This window comes from Molothrus aeneus, chromosome Z, assembly GCF_037042795.1.
Source record: "Molothrus aeneus isolate 106 chromosome Z, BPBGC_Maene_1.0, whole genome shotgun sequence".
Taxonomy (NCBI): domain Eukaryota; kingdom Metazoa; phylum Chordata; class Aves; order Passeriformes; family Icteridae; genus Molothrus; species Molothrus aeneus.
The window spans coordinates 41,907,788-41,925,669 of NC_089680.1; the positions used below are offsets into that span (position 1 = coordinate 41,907,788).

General features: G+C 41.0%; 1 protein-coding gene across 3 annotated transcripts; it reads left to right on the forward strand.

Annotated features, from left to right (window-relative positions):
• The first annotated feature begins 901 nt into the window (after positions 1–901).
• On the forward strand, positions 902–17,238 carry INIP (INTS3 and NABP interacting protein). 3 transcript variants are annotated; one of them, XM_066569146.1, is made up of 6 exons: positions 902–1,011; positions 1,375–1,482; positions 1,989–2,076; positions 8,766–8,868; positions 11,364–11,454; positions 17,122–17,238. In XM_066569146.1, exons 3-6 carry the CDS (start codon positions 2,052–2,054, stop codon positions 17,200–17,202), a joined length of 300 nt encoding a protein of 99 aa, XP_066425243.1. In that variant the 5' UTR covers positions 902–1,011; positions 1,375–1,482; positions 1,989–2,051; the 3' UTR covers positions 17,203–17,238. The 3 variants fall into 3 exon arrangements, with proteins under 3 accessions (XP_066425243.1, XP_066425241.1, XP_066425242.1); XM_066569144.1 differs by lacking the exon at positions 17,122–17,238 and adding an exon at positions 12,336–13,003; XM_066569145.1 differs by lacking the exon at positions 17,122–17,238 and adding an exon at positions 12,336–13,003 and having other exon boundaries at positions 919–1,015.
• The last annotated feature ends 644 nt before the right edge of the window (positions 17,239–17,882 follow it).

A 17,882-nucleotide genomic window follows, 5' to 3' on the forward strand; every position in this document is an offset into this window, starting at 1 on the left:
CCATCTGTATTCAGTCTTTAAATCATGTATTTATAGCAGTCCTTAATAGTTCAATCAAAGCTACAGCTGCTACTTAGTCCAGTTTGATTCAAATATTTTAACCACAAGGGCATAAAAGTCTCAGATTGCTGCTTTAAGACTATGATTTATTCCCCAGGTCAGACCGGATCATTTAATCAGATACCCTCATCTATACCGTTGTTACTTGACATTCCAAAAGCAAACCACGCGCTAATTCCATGAGCAAACCTCTCTGGAATTAATTCCAAATATTGCTGCTGTCTTCAAAGACAATCTGCATGACAGTGATTTAAAGAAAAAAAGAAACAGGAGAAGAGGACACAACCTCAAGTTGCACCATGGGAGGTTCTTCCCTGAAAAGCGATTAGATTTTGGAATGAGCTGCCCAGCCCAGGGAGGTGGTGGAGTCAGCGTCCCTGGAAGCGTTGAGCAATGACTGGGTGTGGCACTTAGTGCCTTGGTCTGCCTGATAGGGTAGTGTTGGGTCACAGGTTAGACTCCATGACCTCGGAGGTCTTTTCCAACTTGATTCCACGACCTCTTCCCTTCCACTTGTGGGGGTTTTTTACTATTTAACCTCGATGCTGCCTGGAGTCCCCCACTGTGCGGCACAAGCGTGAAACCCTGGCGCTTGCTCCTATCCCCAGGGGGATGCCCTCGGCAGGAGCAAACACAGGCAAACACTGCCTCCCAGCTGAACGCCACACTCCGCGCGGCCTGCCCCCGTTCCCACAGGCACAACCCCGACCCTTCCGGGCCTGGGCAGGGCGAGGTAAGGACGCGGGAGGAGAGGAGGCCGCGAGACGTGCGAGGGGAGGGCACGGGAAGGGAGGAGGGCGCGGGAAGTGCGAGGGGAGGGCACGGGAAGGGAGGAGGGCGCGGCCGCTGTCGCGCTGTGGAGCGTCACGAGCAGGGGGCGGAAGCGGCGCGGCCGCGCTGCGGGGAGGGCGAGCCGGTGAAAGGAGCCGGAGCCCCGCGCTCTCGGGCCGGGTAGGTGGGTAGCAGGCGGGACTGCAGGGGCCTGGGCCAGGCTGGCTGGCCTAGGGCAGGGCAGCGGCCCCGGCTCGGGGAGAGCCAGGGAGGCCATCCGTCCATTGTGGGCGGTAGGGAGAAGGCGAGCGGGAGAGCCCATTCCCGAGTGAGGGGGGACTGGGCGGCGGGGGGGAGTGGGTCAGGCCGTCCATGGCTCTTGGAGAAACCCGTCCCGACCGCTCTCGCTGAGCTTAATTAATACTGCCATTGGGTTATTGATTCACCGCAGCGTTGCTGCTCAGGGACCCGCAGGTCCCGAGCGTAGCAATGACACGGTATCCTGTGGAAGTGTGGCTGATTTGTGCTTCACGTTTCCTGCAGGATTCAGCGTTCCCATCCCTCGCCTCCGCCTGGCTGAGCCAGAGCTCTTCGCCACTGCACTGTACAGCCTGGCACCTTGATGGAAACAGATGTTGATGGTGGTCCGAGGTGACGTATGACCAAGGAGCAGCAGGCCTCCTTTTTTGTTTTGCCACAGCTGCAGCCAATTTTGGCTGGCCTTGTCTCTGGGATTTAAATTGCCTCTCCTCAAATAATCAGTTTTTCTTGAGTTAGAGCCTCAACTGGGGTCTTCCAAGGCTTCAGCTTTTAAGGACTACAAAGGTTTGATTTGATTCTTAAGTGTAGTCTGACATACCTTGTCAGGAAGAAGTTCAGTTGGGAAAATGGCCTGTATGACTCCAATTATTATATTATTTATACTAGAATGTTACTTCTAGAATCTGAAAAAAAGCATTGATCACAACCCTTGCTATTTCAAGCCCAAAGTTTCAGTCAGAACAATATAAACTGTATAATATATTTTAAGCAAAACACATGCTGTGTTCAGCTTGTGCTTTCTAACAGTTGCCATATTTATAAAGTCTCTAACAGGTTGAATTCCAAGCTCTTATTTTAAAGGAGTATGTTCATCTTGTATTGTGCCTGTTTTGCAGATATTTGTGGGGGTTAAAAGATTTGAACTCCAGCTGAATAAAACAAGGGCTGAAAATTGAAGGATGGCAGCAAATCCTTCAGGACAAGGTAAGTTTTAATTTAAGTATTCAAGGAAAAGTAAATGGAAAATATCAGTGAAATCACCATGACTTAAGTTTATTTTTATGGAAAGATGAAGAAAGGGAAGAGAGGTGGGGCTGAAAGCAGCAGAATGGCAGCAATTCTTCTGGGACAAGGTACACACACATTTAATGTTTGGAAAAGACCACTGATGGTTGGGAAGCTCTTTATTACTGAGCACAATGTTGTGCTCAGGGTTAGGAAGTAGGTATCATGCCTATGCTACAATAATCCTTTCCTGAAGCTTATTTCAGACACTTACAGTACTTGGCCTTGAACATGACTTGCAGCTATTGCACTCAACATCAGAGAACAGCCAGAAGTCAAATACATTCTATGGGAACAGCAAGACCCAGGCAGTAATATTTGTCACAGCAGCAATTGGCCAGGCTTAGGAGAAAAAGCCAGTTAAAACCGTAATGGTAACTGCGATGAACTGTTCCTTTATACCAAGATGCATCTCAATTGTATCTGTAAAATAATAAAAGTCTTAGTAATGGTCCATCTCTCTGCATGTGCTTTAGAGGGGGCTGAGGGTCTGGAGGTGCCACCCAGTGAATTTGAAGGAGGATCTTAAATCGCCCTCTAGAGGTTTTCTGGAAACCTTAGAGGAGGTCTGAGGCTTTTCCTATATGGAAGAGCTGGGGACAAAGCTTCTCAGGTATGGCTCTTCCCTTACTTGTTTATGAGAAATGAATTCTGGGTTCAGTTTTTCCAGCAAGTGGAGACATTTTGCAGGTCTGTCTTTGTGTCCTTACCTCAAGCAATCCTGCAAACCTGGTGTTGCTGGATGATACTTCAGGGGCTATCCTATGACTCATGTGGTCCAAGCCACAGATTTTACTTGCTACTTGATGAAAAGGAGGTAGTTTCAGGAATGCTTTTTGAGATTTTATGAGGTGTTGAGAGAGAAGTACTGCAGATTGCAGAGCTGTCTGTTTGCAAATTTTAACTCTGAGAAAGTTTTTGGTACGTAATGGTAAATCTTGCTTTTATTCTGTGAACACGAAATTAGCATCATTGCAAGGAATAGAATGTTGTCACAGAGAGTCAAAAGCTGCTTTTTCTTAAATATCTTGGTTTACTGAGATGGGATTTTAAGGCCAGAATACTTTTGCTTCCCTCCCAATTCCAGCGATTTATAATTTAGTAGACCCTTAGGATCTTTTATATTTGGGATATCCTTTGTAGACTCATTAAAGGAACCATGCAGTTATTATTTGAAAATTGTTTGCACTAAGGAGACAAGAAACGCTATCAAGTTTAATTACCAAATAAGCCTATAAGGAGTACAACTAGGAAAATTAGAAAGGAACAGGTGAATATGAACAACAGTTCAGGGTTTCTGTCTTTGCTAGGTGCAGTCTGGTAGTGAAAAGGACTGTGAAAAACACTGCATTTTTAGCTTGCCTCCTGGCATATGTATTAGTACTGTTCAAGGAATCCATTCTCTTCACTTGGACAAAAAGCATACAAGTTTACTGAAATGCTCACCAGAAGGGTTTTGAATGGTAACACTTACTCAGGCAGAGCTGTAAGGATGAATTAAACAGTAGCCTTCTACACAGGTAAACAGTGATGGGAATTTTTTGTACTGAATTACTAATGTTTTTCCTTTGATTTGTATCAGATATTTTCTTAGGAGTAAATATGAGTTTTCCATTGATAACAGACTTGGACTATAAAAGTTAAGATGTTTTGAACCAGACTTTTATTCACTGGCCTCTTAGAAAAGCACTCTTGGTAGCGAGCAGCATATGAGTGCAGAAAAACCAAGAAGAATTGAATGAAAAGCCTTATTTCAGTTCATTAGTACCACAGGGAACTGATGGCACGAGACTGACTGTGGCTTTAATAAGCAATAGAAGGTCTTGCTGTATGTATGCTGTGTTTTGTCTATCACATGCACTCATTGACCAGAGTGATACACTTTGAGGGGTGGAAATCAGCTTCTGAATTAGAGCAAATACTTCCACGTGCTCAGGAATACACTGCTCCTACTGCAATACTTCACAGTACTTAGGCAACATGGATTCATCAGGCTGCTCTTGTGAAATGCCTGTGCTTGTGTGCAGCAAGGCCAGAGCCTTGTTGTGTGTAACTGAATTAGCCACTCTGTGTGTGAGTTCTCCTAGAGGAAGCTGTCTGAAATGAGAGAAATGTAACTGTTCAGGACAGAATTCTCCTTTTGGTCCTCAGAGGTGGAAAAGATACAGATCCTGCTTCAGACAGGGCTGAACGTTTCAGAAAAGAAGAGTTCTGGTATGTTGGAAGAAGAAGCTCTTGAAATATGAACAGAATTCTAAGTTTAAGGCTGCAGCAATTCGAGAGTCTCTTTATGTCCTGAAAGTTGTTTATTCTTTTCCCTAAAGATATGTGGGGGCATTCCCAGGGCACATTCTAAGCAGTTCGATATGGCTCTCTGTTCACCAGTCCGAAAAGGAAGATTGTACTGTTCTGCATTGAATTATGTCATCATCCACACATTTTGCCCTTCCCAATCTGAGTCTGATCTGTGTGTAAACATAGTACTTGAGAACTTTACAGCCATAAAGCTGTCAGTTACTTATATTATATACACATATACTTATAGGTATGTAGCGGTTTTCTGGAGGCACAGACAAAATACTAATGTATTTTTAAGTAATTCTACTTAATTTACTGAATAACCAGTACACCTTTTGTTTCATTGTCATACAAAGTATATGAAAGCATATCCAAATGTAAATTGTTACTCAGAGTATTGGCATGCAGCAGATTGTTAGATGATGTTTTGAGATGCCAGTCATCATAAGCAGAAGAGGCCATCAGAATAGAATTACTCCATTTTCTTCACAAGCGGTGTGTGTTTAATATGGACTTTGAATTCTGCTTTTTAAGAGGCTGCTGCCTCACTTAATGAATGCTGCCATTTATAGAAACATGCACTTCAGTAAAGAAATTGCTTTAAGTCCTTTATGAATTGAGCAGGCAGGACAAAATGCAGTGCATTTCAATGTTCAAAGCTTGGAGCTCACACACAGCTTTGAAAACATTTTCTAAGTAAAAGGGTATTTTGGACACAAAGTAACAGTGGGCTTTTTAGTGCTGTTACACATCTATGGGTAAATGATAAATGGTGCATCTTGGAAAAAACTTAAATGTCCTGTGAATTTGAAGCAACAAATCAAGGAGAAAAGATAATCAATGAAAAGCAAAAAGTTAAAAACAGATAAATGTAATGCTGTTGCTAGCTATGCAGAGTTTATTAGGTAATGGTTAGATAGGGTGGTAGATAAAATGTTGAGAGTAGGTTAGAGAGAGAGGCTTGCTGTGAGCTCTTAAAGCTGGCAGTATCACTCAGCAAGGTTTCAGCTTTCTCTGGCTTTCTGCCTTTCATGTGCAGAAAATAGGTGCAAGTAATCTTTCTTGTCCTGCACAAATACAATGCTTGGTGTCAGAAACAGAGGTGTCAGAAAGGTTTAAATTTTAAATGTCCTGAATTTGCTACATTAGAGAATAATCTGAGGATCTAGGTGCTCAGTTTGACATCTGACACTCCCATGATCTGTTTAACTGTCTCGAATAGATTGTTTTGTGTCAGGACTCATGTCAGCAAAGCAGAGGAAAATGCTTATAAACTGCAATATATGAACTGTTAGAACTCAAAATCTTAGTACAACTCAGCCCAGTGAAGGGAAGTCTAGATTTAAAGCTCTATTAGGAAGTTCGGGTGTTTAAAATCTGCACTGGTTTTCACAGATGGGAATCTTGTCTGTACTAAGGACAGCTTTTGATTTTTGCATGTCCACATTTTTAGAAGAAATGAAAGCAGAAAGTAGAAAGCAGAACAGACAAATCTGCAGATTAAATATTGCTCTTATTTATAATTGAAGCAGGAAACTTCTGTAGGAGTTTCAAATTGGTCTTTAGGAAAGCATTTTGGGTTCCTCAACAGGGAAGAAAATGAAAGTTTTGCTTATTTATTGCCAGATATGGTTAATTATTCTCTAAGGATGCCAGAATTTCTCTGTAAAATGGATTTCTCATGTTCCCCCCCTTCCATTGTTAACCTTTAAATGAACAGGCTTTACTTTGCACGTTGAAGAAGTTTTCCTGCAGGAAGATCACGTTGCTCAGCTGAGGAGTACTAACATGTATATGTTGAATATGCTCCTCCACTTTCTTAAACAGGCTTTTTTTCCCTTGCCAATAACAAATTCTCTTAAACAAATTAATTTTTCAGCACAGCAGGTTGATGGTGGTTACTGTCTGAACTCTAGTGCAAAATACTACTTAAAAAAACCCAACCAACAAACAATCAAACAAAAGCACACCACAAATCTCTTAGTAGTGGTATGAGGAAAGAAAAGATACTTGGGTTTCTTCTGACTACCTCTAGAGTTTCTTTCACAAGATACTGTAACAAGACTCAAAATAGAAGACAGAGTCTTCTACTGTTTCTGATCACAGTTTAAAAACAGCATTTAAAATGTCTCAGGCTTTTCTGAATCATACCATCTGTTTTATGATAAATTTAAGTATATTTAATCTTTACTTTTTTAGATCACAAACTTATATTAAAAAGTGGTCTCCTTTTTCTTTCCATAATCATCATATCTTGTGAATTCCAAGCATGCATTTAAATTTATGCAGTTTAAGATAAGCAACCAGTATCAGTAGGGTGCTGAGTAATATGTCAAGTATAATGGTTTTTGGACTAAAGTTGTGTAGAATGAGCATACAAACATATGGTTGTTTTAGGTCAGGCCCTCTAAGAGGTGATTCAGTCATCTTTTCCACACATTGTCTCCAAAATTTACAAGAAAGTGAAGTCTGGGCTAGCTGCGGTTCAGAGTTATTAAATCCTAGCTTGTTGGCAAGATTTGTCAGCCTTTGTATGTCAGCTCTGTTTTAAGGTTTCAGATTCATTGCAAGCGCAAGGTCTTCAAAAAAAAAAAAAAGTGATAGTGTACAATACCCGAAGAGCAGAGAAACATCAAAGGCCTGAATCAGTTTTAGAGTTTAAGTGGAGCTAATGCTACATAGGAAGGAGAGATTAGTGGACAGAAAAATTCCAGTTAATTAAATGTAACTGAAAATCTTGTTAACCAATATCAAAATAATTGTGGGTGATCTTACATAAAACCATAGTACAATATAATCAAAAGACTGTGCTCCTTTCGAGAACTCTTGTGGCACTGAAGTTCATGGATGTGTATATTAGGCATGGTAGAAGAAAAAGGTTAGAGCTTGATAGCAAGGCAGTACAGATGCATATTGTTATTTAGAGTTGAAGGTTTCTCTCTGGTGACTGTGTCCTTCATTATGCCATGCAGATGAAAGGAATTCTGGATTATGTGATTGAGCATCAGGACACGGTCTGTCAAAGAGGATGAACTTTTGAGTGCAGCTACTGAAAATAAATCATTTTACCTTGACATGTTAATAGTCTCCTTAAGAGTTATCGTGTGTGGCCTTCCTCACAGCTTGTGAACTACCATGTTTAGTGCTGCTAACACAGTTTGCAGGGCAGGGGCCACGGCATGCAGCAACTTCCAGGGGGAATCTTGAACTTTTTGCGTGGAGGAAATAAAGGAGAGCTGACTTTTACTCTTAACTTTTTTTTTTTAATGATGTTGTCATAGCTTGTTATTTATAGAACAGCAGGAAATAAGAGATTCAAGTTGCATTGTTTGCATCAAGTTTGCATTTCTGACATGAGGAGTGTACTTGGTGGCATAGAGGCAGGTAAGAGTCAGCTCTGGAGCTGTTGTCCTCAGCTGTGCTGTTTGGACATACTGGGCAATAGCAGGGCCTTGTGCCTCTGGTTTGTTTGAGGGCTGCAGGGAGATCTTTTATTATATGAGTCCTGTGTAGGTGCAGGAGTTTTGCCATGTTTGCATTTAGAAGGCAACTTTGAAGAATACATGGGTGGCAGCTATTTTGGGCATTTTTGAAATTCTCTCAAGTCACCCTACTTCCTGATCCCTTCTCTAGTATTCAAGGTCGCTTTGGAAGAGTGATGAAAGCAGATGGAGGCCACATTCTTATGTGGTGTACGGACAGTTTAATGGTTAAAATTTGCTTCTCTATTCCAGCATTTGATCATACTCAGAGTAAGGGTAGTGTGTATAGGGCCCATTATATTTAAACTTTTCTTCATAGATTGAATGAAACGTGTTTGTATAAACACATGTGCAAGCTTAGTGATTTGCTCATTCTTACCTGTTATATATATGAAATGCTTGTGTTACAGTTTGAATTCACTGACATGAGAAATTAAGCCCCATGCATATATTACTCCATTGTTATTGTTGAATTGAACATTCAGTGACTACTTTTTAAATGTAGAACCTGGTAAGTTTACAGCTTTTTTTTTTGGAAGGCAGCTATTTAAACATAAACATTGATTGTAGCTCCAGTGCTGGCTTGGGAAGGGATAGGCTCTAACTTGAGTTAAAAGCTTCTGTTTAAAATGTAATAATATGCATGATAGCTTATGGAAGCTATTGCATGCTGAAAAATGAAGCCTATTTAATAATAGTCTTTTGAAGTGAAGATCAGTATATTCATCTTAGAATAGTTTTCTACAGGGATTTCTAATTCCACAGCGTTAGAGTTGGGCCACAGAAGTCAAATAAATATCTCTAATATTTTTCTGTCATTCTCACCAGGTTTCCAGAATAAAAATAGGGTTGCAATCCTGGCAGAACTAGACAAGGAGAAGAGAAAGTTACTTATGCAAAACCAGTCTTCCACAAATCACCCTGGAGCCAGGTATTTTATGTTCTTAGACCTGTTGGGCCATCACTGATTACATCAAGGAAAAAAAAGCCAAACAGCTAGTGAGCTGTAAACTTACATAAATACTTAACAGAAGTGTATTCTGACCATCTTTAATAACGAGGCAGAGGGACATTGGTCTTTAGGAACATACTTAAAAAGGTTTACATAGCATGAATTTTGGCCTATATAATTTCCATTTGAGAATGAGAGAAGCAGATACGCTTACTCAAGTGCATTAAAGTCTATCATAAAGAAAAATCAGGAAGCAGCCACTCAGAAAACATTTCCTTAAGCTGAAATGGTCTGGTGAATGGAAGTAGCAGACCATTAGGTTCAGGATTCTGTGTGCTTAGAAAAGGGCAGTTAGAGCAGGAGTGAGTTATTCTTGAAACTCCCTATGTGCAAGATGAAACCAGTGTATGTTACAGCAGATAATCCTGTAAAAGATGCTGTATTGTAGGGATGATTCTACATCGTAAAGTGTAATAGTCTAATCTGAGTTGAATTGTGTTACTGGGTTTCTCCCATAGAAGACAAGAAGATCAGATTTTTGTCATAAATCAGTAACTAGAAAATCACACAATAATTTATGTGGAGAAATTGACATCCTTACACTTTGGGGTTATGGTGAAGTGAGTGCAGTGCCATGTTCTAGACACAGTGTAACCCACAACACCTGTGTAAGAGTCAAATACTCTGACTACAGTCTGAGTGCTGCCTGTGTCTTTTCTTCTGAGAGATTCCAGAGCACTTTTAATTCCTTCATAAGGTCAAAAAACATGCAGAATACTTGAAATTGCCTCATGTAGACTTCTGAGTGAGGTAAGAAGTTACTATTAAAAACTTTATGTGGTTATTACTTGAGCAAAATTGTTGCGAAGAAAATCAGAATATCATACTGTTATGTACAGCTCCTGGCAGCAGTGTTTCTGTGCTTCATTATAAGCCTGACAGCTTTAGGGAGTGCTTGTTTACTCTCTTTTTTCTTTAAGGAAATACAACACTGTATTCTAGTGAGCAGAATTAGAATTTTCTAGTTTTGAAGGTGGACATGGGTGGAACCTACCATGCAACAGTCAGACTCTCTGCTTTGGTGTGGTGGGCTGATGTGTGATTTTTGAGAAGCTCACAGTTTTTTGATGTTGTGCCAAAGGTCTTGCACCACAGAGTTGTCAGAATTGAGACCATAAAAATTGTGCAAACTTGACCAATAGAGCTTGATGTACCTAAAACACAACAGTGGCAGGGACAGCATAGGGGTGAATGGGTTTATGTCTTGACTTGGCATGTGAAAATCCTGTATCCAGGAACAGAAGACCTCTTTTGAAAAATGTCAGCTTATGGTGGAGCCTTAGGCTTATCTACAGAAATCATATTGAAAAGTTAGAGAGTACAGATTACAAGTTGCAAATTAAATGCCTCCAAAATCACTGAAAATACTGTGTTTTAGATAAACTGAGTACTACTCTTTTCCAGCAGTGAGACTTATCTTAATACTTGCCATAAGCAACAATTTTTCTGAATTGTTTAGCTTTTGTTATGCATTTAGGCATAGATTTGGCTGCAGATCTTTTCATGAGCATGGCTACTTGTCAAAAACTGATTCACTAAATCAGCTGTTGACATTGAAACTGCTGGTAAAATTCAGTTGATGAATTTGCTTGGGATCCTTGTCATTTGTACTTCTGTCTCTGTGATTGGTCAGAGCAGGGATTTCAGCAGCAGTCTCCAGTGACAGTTTCAGAGGTAGTTGGGAATTGTTTTGCGATACAGTTCTAATGGTAACCCTCACCTAATTTCCATGTTACTTTATATATAGAGTTGGGGGTGCTTTTTATGTCTTCTTTTTGGTTTAAGAAGGCAGATGAGTCCTAAGATATAAAAGACAAGAAAAAGCATCAGTAAATTTTAATTTGAAACCTTACGCTGCAGTGAGATAGATATGCTAAATCAGTTTTAGGTACTCCAAGCTGTTACCAAAGGATCATTATTTCAGTTAACATCAATAGGAAGCTCCTGTTTCATAGGTAGTGAACTGCTTCCCCCCCACCGAAGATCTGTTCTTATACTGAAGTCTGCAGAGCTCTTGTTAGTGCTTCTGTTTGTCACAGCTGTTTAGAACAGTCACTCGGTGAATGAGTAGTGGTGAAAGCACAAAGCTGCTTTAGAAATTCCTTGCATTGTCCAACACTGCCCCCCACTGGTTTCATTCACTTCAGTGGGACTCAACCCATGGGCAAAATCCACTATAGCCTTCAGGTTTAGATTGGCAGAAATTGTTTATGGTGGCTCAAATTATACAGCTGTGGTCACTCCACCTACCCTTTTTTCCTCTTATATTTACAGATAGTAATTCCAAACAGTAACTGACAATTGCCAAGCCATGAGTGAAATGAGAGCTCAGGAAGTCATGGTACCCATGGCTAGAATGGCAAGAACACATTTTGGCTGTGGTCTGTGTCATACCATCTTGTTCTTTCTTGCAGCATTGCACTTGCAAGATCGCCTCTGAATAAGGATTTCCGTGATCATGCTGAGCAACAGCACATTGCAGCACAGCAGAAGGCTGCACTGCAGGTGAGCTGATACGGTCAGAGTTCAGCTTGACTCTTTTTAGATGCGCATCCCTTCAGAGAGCACCTTCCCTGCTCCTAGAAATATTGAAAAGCCCCTTTTAGGTATCTCTCATTTCTGCATTTGTCATAAGTGAAGTCTCTTGTGAAACATGTTCTTGGGCTTGGAGAGCTCCACCCAGCCCCACAGCCATCTCGTTGTGTCTCTGTTGAGCTCCCCCCAGTTTGTGTCTCAGACTGAGCTCAGATGGCTCCACTTGGCCTGCTGGCCATGCTGTTGCTGGTGCAGCTCACTGTGCCAGTTGTCCTTGATCACTCCAAGGGCACACTAAAGGCTCAGGCTGAATTTGAGATCCAGCAGGGCTCTTCCCTAGTGGTGGAGGGAGGGAATATGCAGAACATCTAGCCTTTGAACTGGGAAAGGGTATGTAGGATTTCACAGAGGTGTTCCAGAGCCATACAGCAGCTGCCTCCCTCAGGTGAACAAGCATATATCTACATCACATGAGCAGAATCCTGGTGTCCCATGTTTGGGATTTTGTCTGGTGGCGCTCCATGTAGCAGCTGTCGTAAACCAAGAATTGCAAGCTGGTCATGGAAGGGAGGGGAAGTGGAAACATGGGGTCTAGGCAAAGAAGAGCGATGAGGAGTTGATTTGCTCCACCTCCACGGGGTTGGCTGAGAAGAGCAGAAGAGAATGTCCAAGTTAATTGCCCTGATGGGCCTTATTTTGATGTAGCTGATCTAAAATGCTGGGTTTGAATTTGACTTTCAGATTTAAGGAGCAAACTGGGAGAAATAAATAATGCTGCAGAAGCCATGAAATCTTAAATCATGTCAGTGCTGCAGGGAGAGATGCTTTAACAAATGCTTTTCTCTTTCCAGCACGCACATGCACACTCCTCAGGATACTTCATAACTCAAGATTCTGCATTTGGAAATCTTATTCTTCCTGTCTTACCTCGACTTGAGGCAGAATGAGGAATGTTGTCTCAGAAATTCAAGATCCGATTTTTGTCCATAGCAGGAGCTGTCTGACCTTTTAATTTCTTTATGTATCCTAAAACCTACTTTTTTTCTGGGTTCTTGCAAATGCCATTCAGAAGTGTGAGCTCTAGTGATGGGGAAATAGTGTTGAGAATTTTTTATCCTGTATTATTTCTGTTCCTCTGTCGGGTCAAAGTCAAATGCAAGACTTTTATTGGACTTTGAAGTGCACAGGGTTTGCTCTTCCCTGTTTCAGTGCTTCCTTTAAATAAATGTCCAAAACAGAGTCACCAAGAGATGCACAATCTGACAGCATTTATGTTTCTTTTTATTATGTAGAGATATGGTTTTTGTGATGAATAATGAAAATTATTTCTGTCCATTAAAACAGACACGAATTTGTCAAATGCATCAGCCAGTCTTCCTCCCCCACCCTCTCCTATGCAGGAACATTTCTAGTGTACTGTTTGTAGCATCATCTGGTCTTAAGTCCTTAGTTAGAGTGTGCCTGACTCTTACCTTGCTTTGTGAAATATGAAAATGAATTAAAGTGGGAAAAAACAAAATGTTTCTAACAGTCTTTTTATGGGCAAAATGTCAAAAGTTCTCTGGACATTTCACATGGAAAGTGTTGTCTGCAAAGACAATTCCATTTAAAAGGACAAATTTTTCTAGTTATGCCTTTTTCAAGATTCGGTGTGTTCTATTTTTGTTCACTCTTTTCCTTGGTGTTTTTGTCCGTGGTAAACAATTCCAGCTTCCTGCTGGAAGAAAATCTATTGATATTAAGGTAAATTATTTTGGAACTGTGATTGTGCTACCAGGATAAAGTAACTTGGAATGAAAAATAGTTCTTACTTAGACTTCTTTATATCTCCACAGCTTTGCTCATGTAGTTATGCACTGATTGCACCTATGGAGGCAAGTTTTAGAAAACAGAAAAGAACAAGAAAACTTATGTGAGAACAATAAATCAGAAAGCATCTGTTAAACTGGTGCCCATTTGAAACAGCTCTGTCCTTTGCAGAAACTTAGCTGTCCCATGCAGTTTCCAGGGTTGTAGTTGGCATTTCCTCAGGGGCATGTAGGGTGTTCTGTTTCTATATGCAGGGGATTGCCTGAACCCAATAAGCACTACTGAACTATCTGTTCATATTTCACTGTTAATATTTGCAGTAATCAGGAATACAGAACAACTACCAAGAGATGGGTGAAGGTATGAGGGAAATGCCACTGCTTTCGTATACCTCAGCTGAACATAGGCCTTTGCAGAAACTGGAGCATACTGAAACATTTTCAGGAAGGAGAATCTTCTGGACCCAGCCTGGTAGAGCTTAAAGATGTGCAATTTTAACAAGAACTATTCATACCATATGCTTTTTTTTCTGGGTTCTGATGTGATGAGTCATGGGAATAATGATGGTTTTTGTGGGCAGTGGAGAAAGAAGTCACTTCTATTTTCTGTGGTTGGCTCTGTGTAGCTTTTTCTTTTTAATTACCAATTATGAAATTACCGTATGAAATTGTCCTGTCTATTAATTATTCTGTAGTGTAAGCTGCATATCTTATTAGATGCTTTGAAGAAAAAGATGTGCAAATCTCAGTGTTAAAGAGGCAGCTATGAATCTGTCCAACCTAGAAACATACAAAGGCAAAGGTGTTAAAGCAAATGCAGTAGAAAGCATGGATTTTATATTTGAGTTGAATTAACATTTAAGGAGCTCTGTGCTACATATTTGAACTACAGAATCTTGGTATTGTACAGACTGCAAATGATCCAGGCAATGCAACAGTAATCATCTTTTTCCCTGGCAAAGTTATGGTTGCTCCACTGAAGGAGTTAACACTTGTTGGCTGGGTTGTTTTCACCTTGGGTATTGAAAGATCTACTTTTGGAAATTCAGGGCCTGAGCTAAAGAATGAGGAATGGTGGGGGGGGGGGAATGAATGCAGCTGTTATGATATTTTAAAGTTATAATGTCTCAAATTATTCTTTGCAATTGTGAGGGTCTTGGTGCTATATGTAGATAGGATTAACTGTCAAATGCACAAATTACATATATGGAAGCACTTATCTTAAAATGACAGACTCAAGCACTTACTGTCAGATGCATCAGTGTGTCTTGCCACTCTTTCTTTCCTACTATTAATCAGTATTGGATACATTAATCTATCCTATACAGTAACTTTAGCAAAACCCTTTCTTCTCTTCGAACTACACATTCAGATTCAAACTATTACCAGTTAGAATACATGTGAACCAGGAAGTGTCTGGGATGTGTTGCTTCTAGCAGTAACCACTAAGTTGATCAGATGAAAACTGAAGGCCTGTTATACAGTGCTGGCCTGTGTACCTCAACACACATGACTCAAGTAATTTTTATTTAATTTGCTACAATAGAAATTGGCCTTTCCACTCACCACAGGTTGGTGTAGTGTCTGTGTCAGAGCTGAATGGTGGAGTGGAAGCAGCTCACAGACTGGGCTAAAGCATCATGAGATCAAGATTTTTCTAAGTGATGGCAGAGTTGTAATCTGTCAAGAACAGATAAAATAAAGGGATCAAAGATGTACAGAAGCACTAAAAGAACCGAACCCACAGCTTGTTTCTTAGCTCTGTCATCTTTTTCTTCTACTAGACAAGTTTTCACATCTTTGTTTTCCAAAGTCACCCAGCATTTCCCCACCACAATAGCCTCTGGAAAATGCTCTGGTTTAACTCAAAAAGCTTGGCTTGTAAAACCATGTGTGATTTTCTACCATATGTGGTTTTACTCTCTCTTTTTCCTTAGTATTTTCATTCTGCTGAATTCCTAGAAGCACTGGTATGAAACTGATCAATAATACCTGATGTTGTGTTGGACTTTATATCAGAACACAAAAGACTCAGTGCAATGCAGTTGTGGAAAGAAATTACAGCCCCTGGTGCAGCTTGCCTAGATCTTCCTAATTGCTTTGATGTGCTCAATCAGCAAAATTGATAAATGCTGTTTTTGCCTTCATGTGCTTTCAGCAATGGTCAAGCCACCTGTAATTTTCTAGTCCTGTGGACATAGCTGGGTAGCACTGTTCATGACCACTGTTCAAGGATCCTTGTCTGAGGTACACACTTTGGATGGCTCTAGGCTTTTATTAAATCACCTTTGTAATTTAAAGGCTAGAGGTCACTTACCATTTTGCTGCATAGCAGAGAAGTTAGTGCTCCAACCCAAGCCTTGAAGAAATGCATGAAGAGGCCTGGCTTTCCCCAGCCTCTTCAGAGAAGAGGAGAATGTCAATTATCAACCAGTTTACAGGGAACATGAGCTTGAACTGATGGAGGGAAATGCAGATAATGGCACCTTAGGAGTCCACAGCTTTTATGGCTTCTCTTACAGAATCTGCAGGGTTGTAGGGGGAGAGCACAAGGGCTGAAGGAGGGAATGAGCCAGAAACAGTGTAGTATGTGATTACAGACATGAGCAGGCAGTGACTATCTCAGTGCATCCTCTTAAGCATTATGGTAGCTAATTCATTCAAAATCAGGAGAATGGCTGAGAAAGCAGCTGGATGATTCCTGATGGCCAAATTTATAGCAGTGACAATTCCTCCTGACAAATCAGCTCAAATAGCAAGCCTTCTTGAAGGACAGTCAGTCAGTCCTGCTGAAACTGAAGCTGATCCCCATGTTTTGGGGAACATATGGACACATGAATCCTAAGGGAAAAATTAACAGAAGGCAGCTGGTCTGCTGGATGGTCTGTGTGCACAGACACCTCTGAAGGAGGAGGTGGAGAATGAAGGAAGGATTGTCTGACACCCAGCTGGAAAAGTCCATCTGTCCAGAGCTCTGTGTGCCTGATTTATGTTTTGCTAACACACAGGGAAAATTCCATAGCACCTGTCAGTAACACTGTTGTGTCTGGAAAGTCTGGTAATCAGTGTGTTCTGAAACACTTCTGGAGGGCTAAAATACAGAGCTTTCTGTAGAGAATGGCAACTTTGACAACTAATCAGTGAAGTAGTTTTCACATGCTGTTAGGTTAATAGCTTGCTCAGTGAGTTTCTGCATTTATTGGAAGCACAGAGCACAACCCAGGTATTTTACAAAGACAATACTGTCCTGTTTCCTAGTTCTTCCACTCATAGAAGGAAACAAATGATAAATGTTTGTTTACATTCCTTCCTTGAATACACGTTTTTTAGAGAGAAAGTTTAATGGATTAAATAGAGAAAGCTTGATTATTTTGGTGAGACGTTATGAAAAATTATGTTAAACTACTGGTGAGGAAATAACTTTCCTCAGCTATTGCCCTCTGCCAGTGTCATTCAGGTATTGAATTATGGAAGGTGGTGACATAGTTCTCAATCTGTTCTCTTGAAGCCTCTAATCTGGATACTTTGGTGTCAGTGGATGCTTCTTTTTTCATGAAGATTTTGTAGATAAGGTCTGAAAGTTGTTCAAAATCTACCTGGAATTTACAATCACAAGCTTACATGCCACCTTCACTGTGCACATATGTTGCACATATTAGCATATTATATAACTGGGTGGTGGTGCATAAACTTCAGTAGGGAAAGATGTCTCATTGTAAAAAATATGTATAGATTTACAGGCATCTTTACATCTTCATTGGCTTTCTCAGTGTGTTACTTGAATCCTTACATGAGGCAAACTAAGTTACTGTTACCTTCATTTTTGCAGATGAAGAAAAATGCTAAGGGGTTCCGATGCCTGCAGGTACACGGAAAGCCAGTGGAACTGTCAGGATTGGCTCCTGGTTAGTCAGGTAGTGTGAGGCATCATCTGGAGACTATTGCTCTGCATCCCACACCAGCGGCTGGTTCATTACCCCCTACTAGGAGGCGCAGAGCTCTTTGCTTTCTGGTTTGTCTTTGCTTTCACTAATAGCTAGTGCTTTAGCTTTGGTTTGGTTTTCTTTTTCAGATGGTGAAGACAACAAAGTAAGTCAGAGTCTGGGCCTTTTATGTTTAAAATTTTGAGCAGGAGAGATGGAAACCAAAAGAGCAATGCTACACTCCGTGTTTGGAAAGAGCTTTCTTTCTTGTGCTTTGTTGTTTGCAACAGTGACCAGATAAAGTTTCCCATTATGCTGGGGTTTAGCCATCACTGCATGCCCTAAGTATGATAGAGGATCTCTCTGTCTGGATGACTGTAGATTTTCTCCACCTGTCAGTCAGTGCCCACTTGTGGAAGTGGGAATGGCCACATGTAGGCCCAAGCAAAGCTGCTGTCTCGATATTTCTCTGCCAGCAAGACTGCACAGCTGGCTGACAACTGGGGTGGGTCAGAAGGACTGAGTGTTCACAGCCTGTCAGGAAGAGACACACCAAGAGTCATATGTTTTCAAACTCTGCCCAGCAGAGGGCTTGTTTGTCCACAGAAAGCAAAATGCTGTGCACTGGTCTGTGTAGGACTGGCTGCCTTGCCAGCACCCCTGGTAG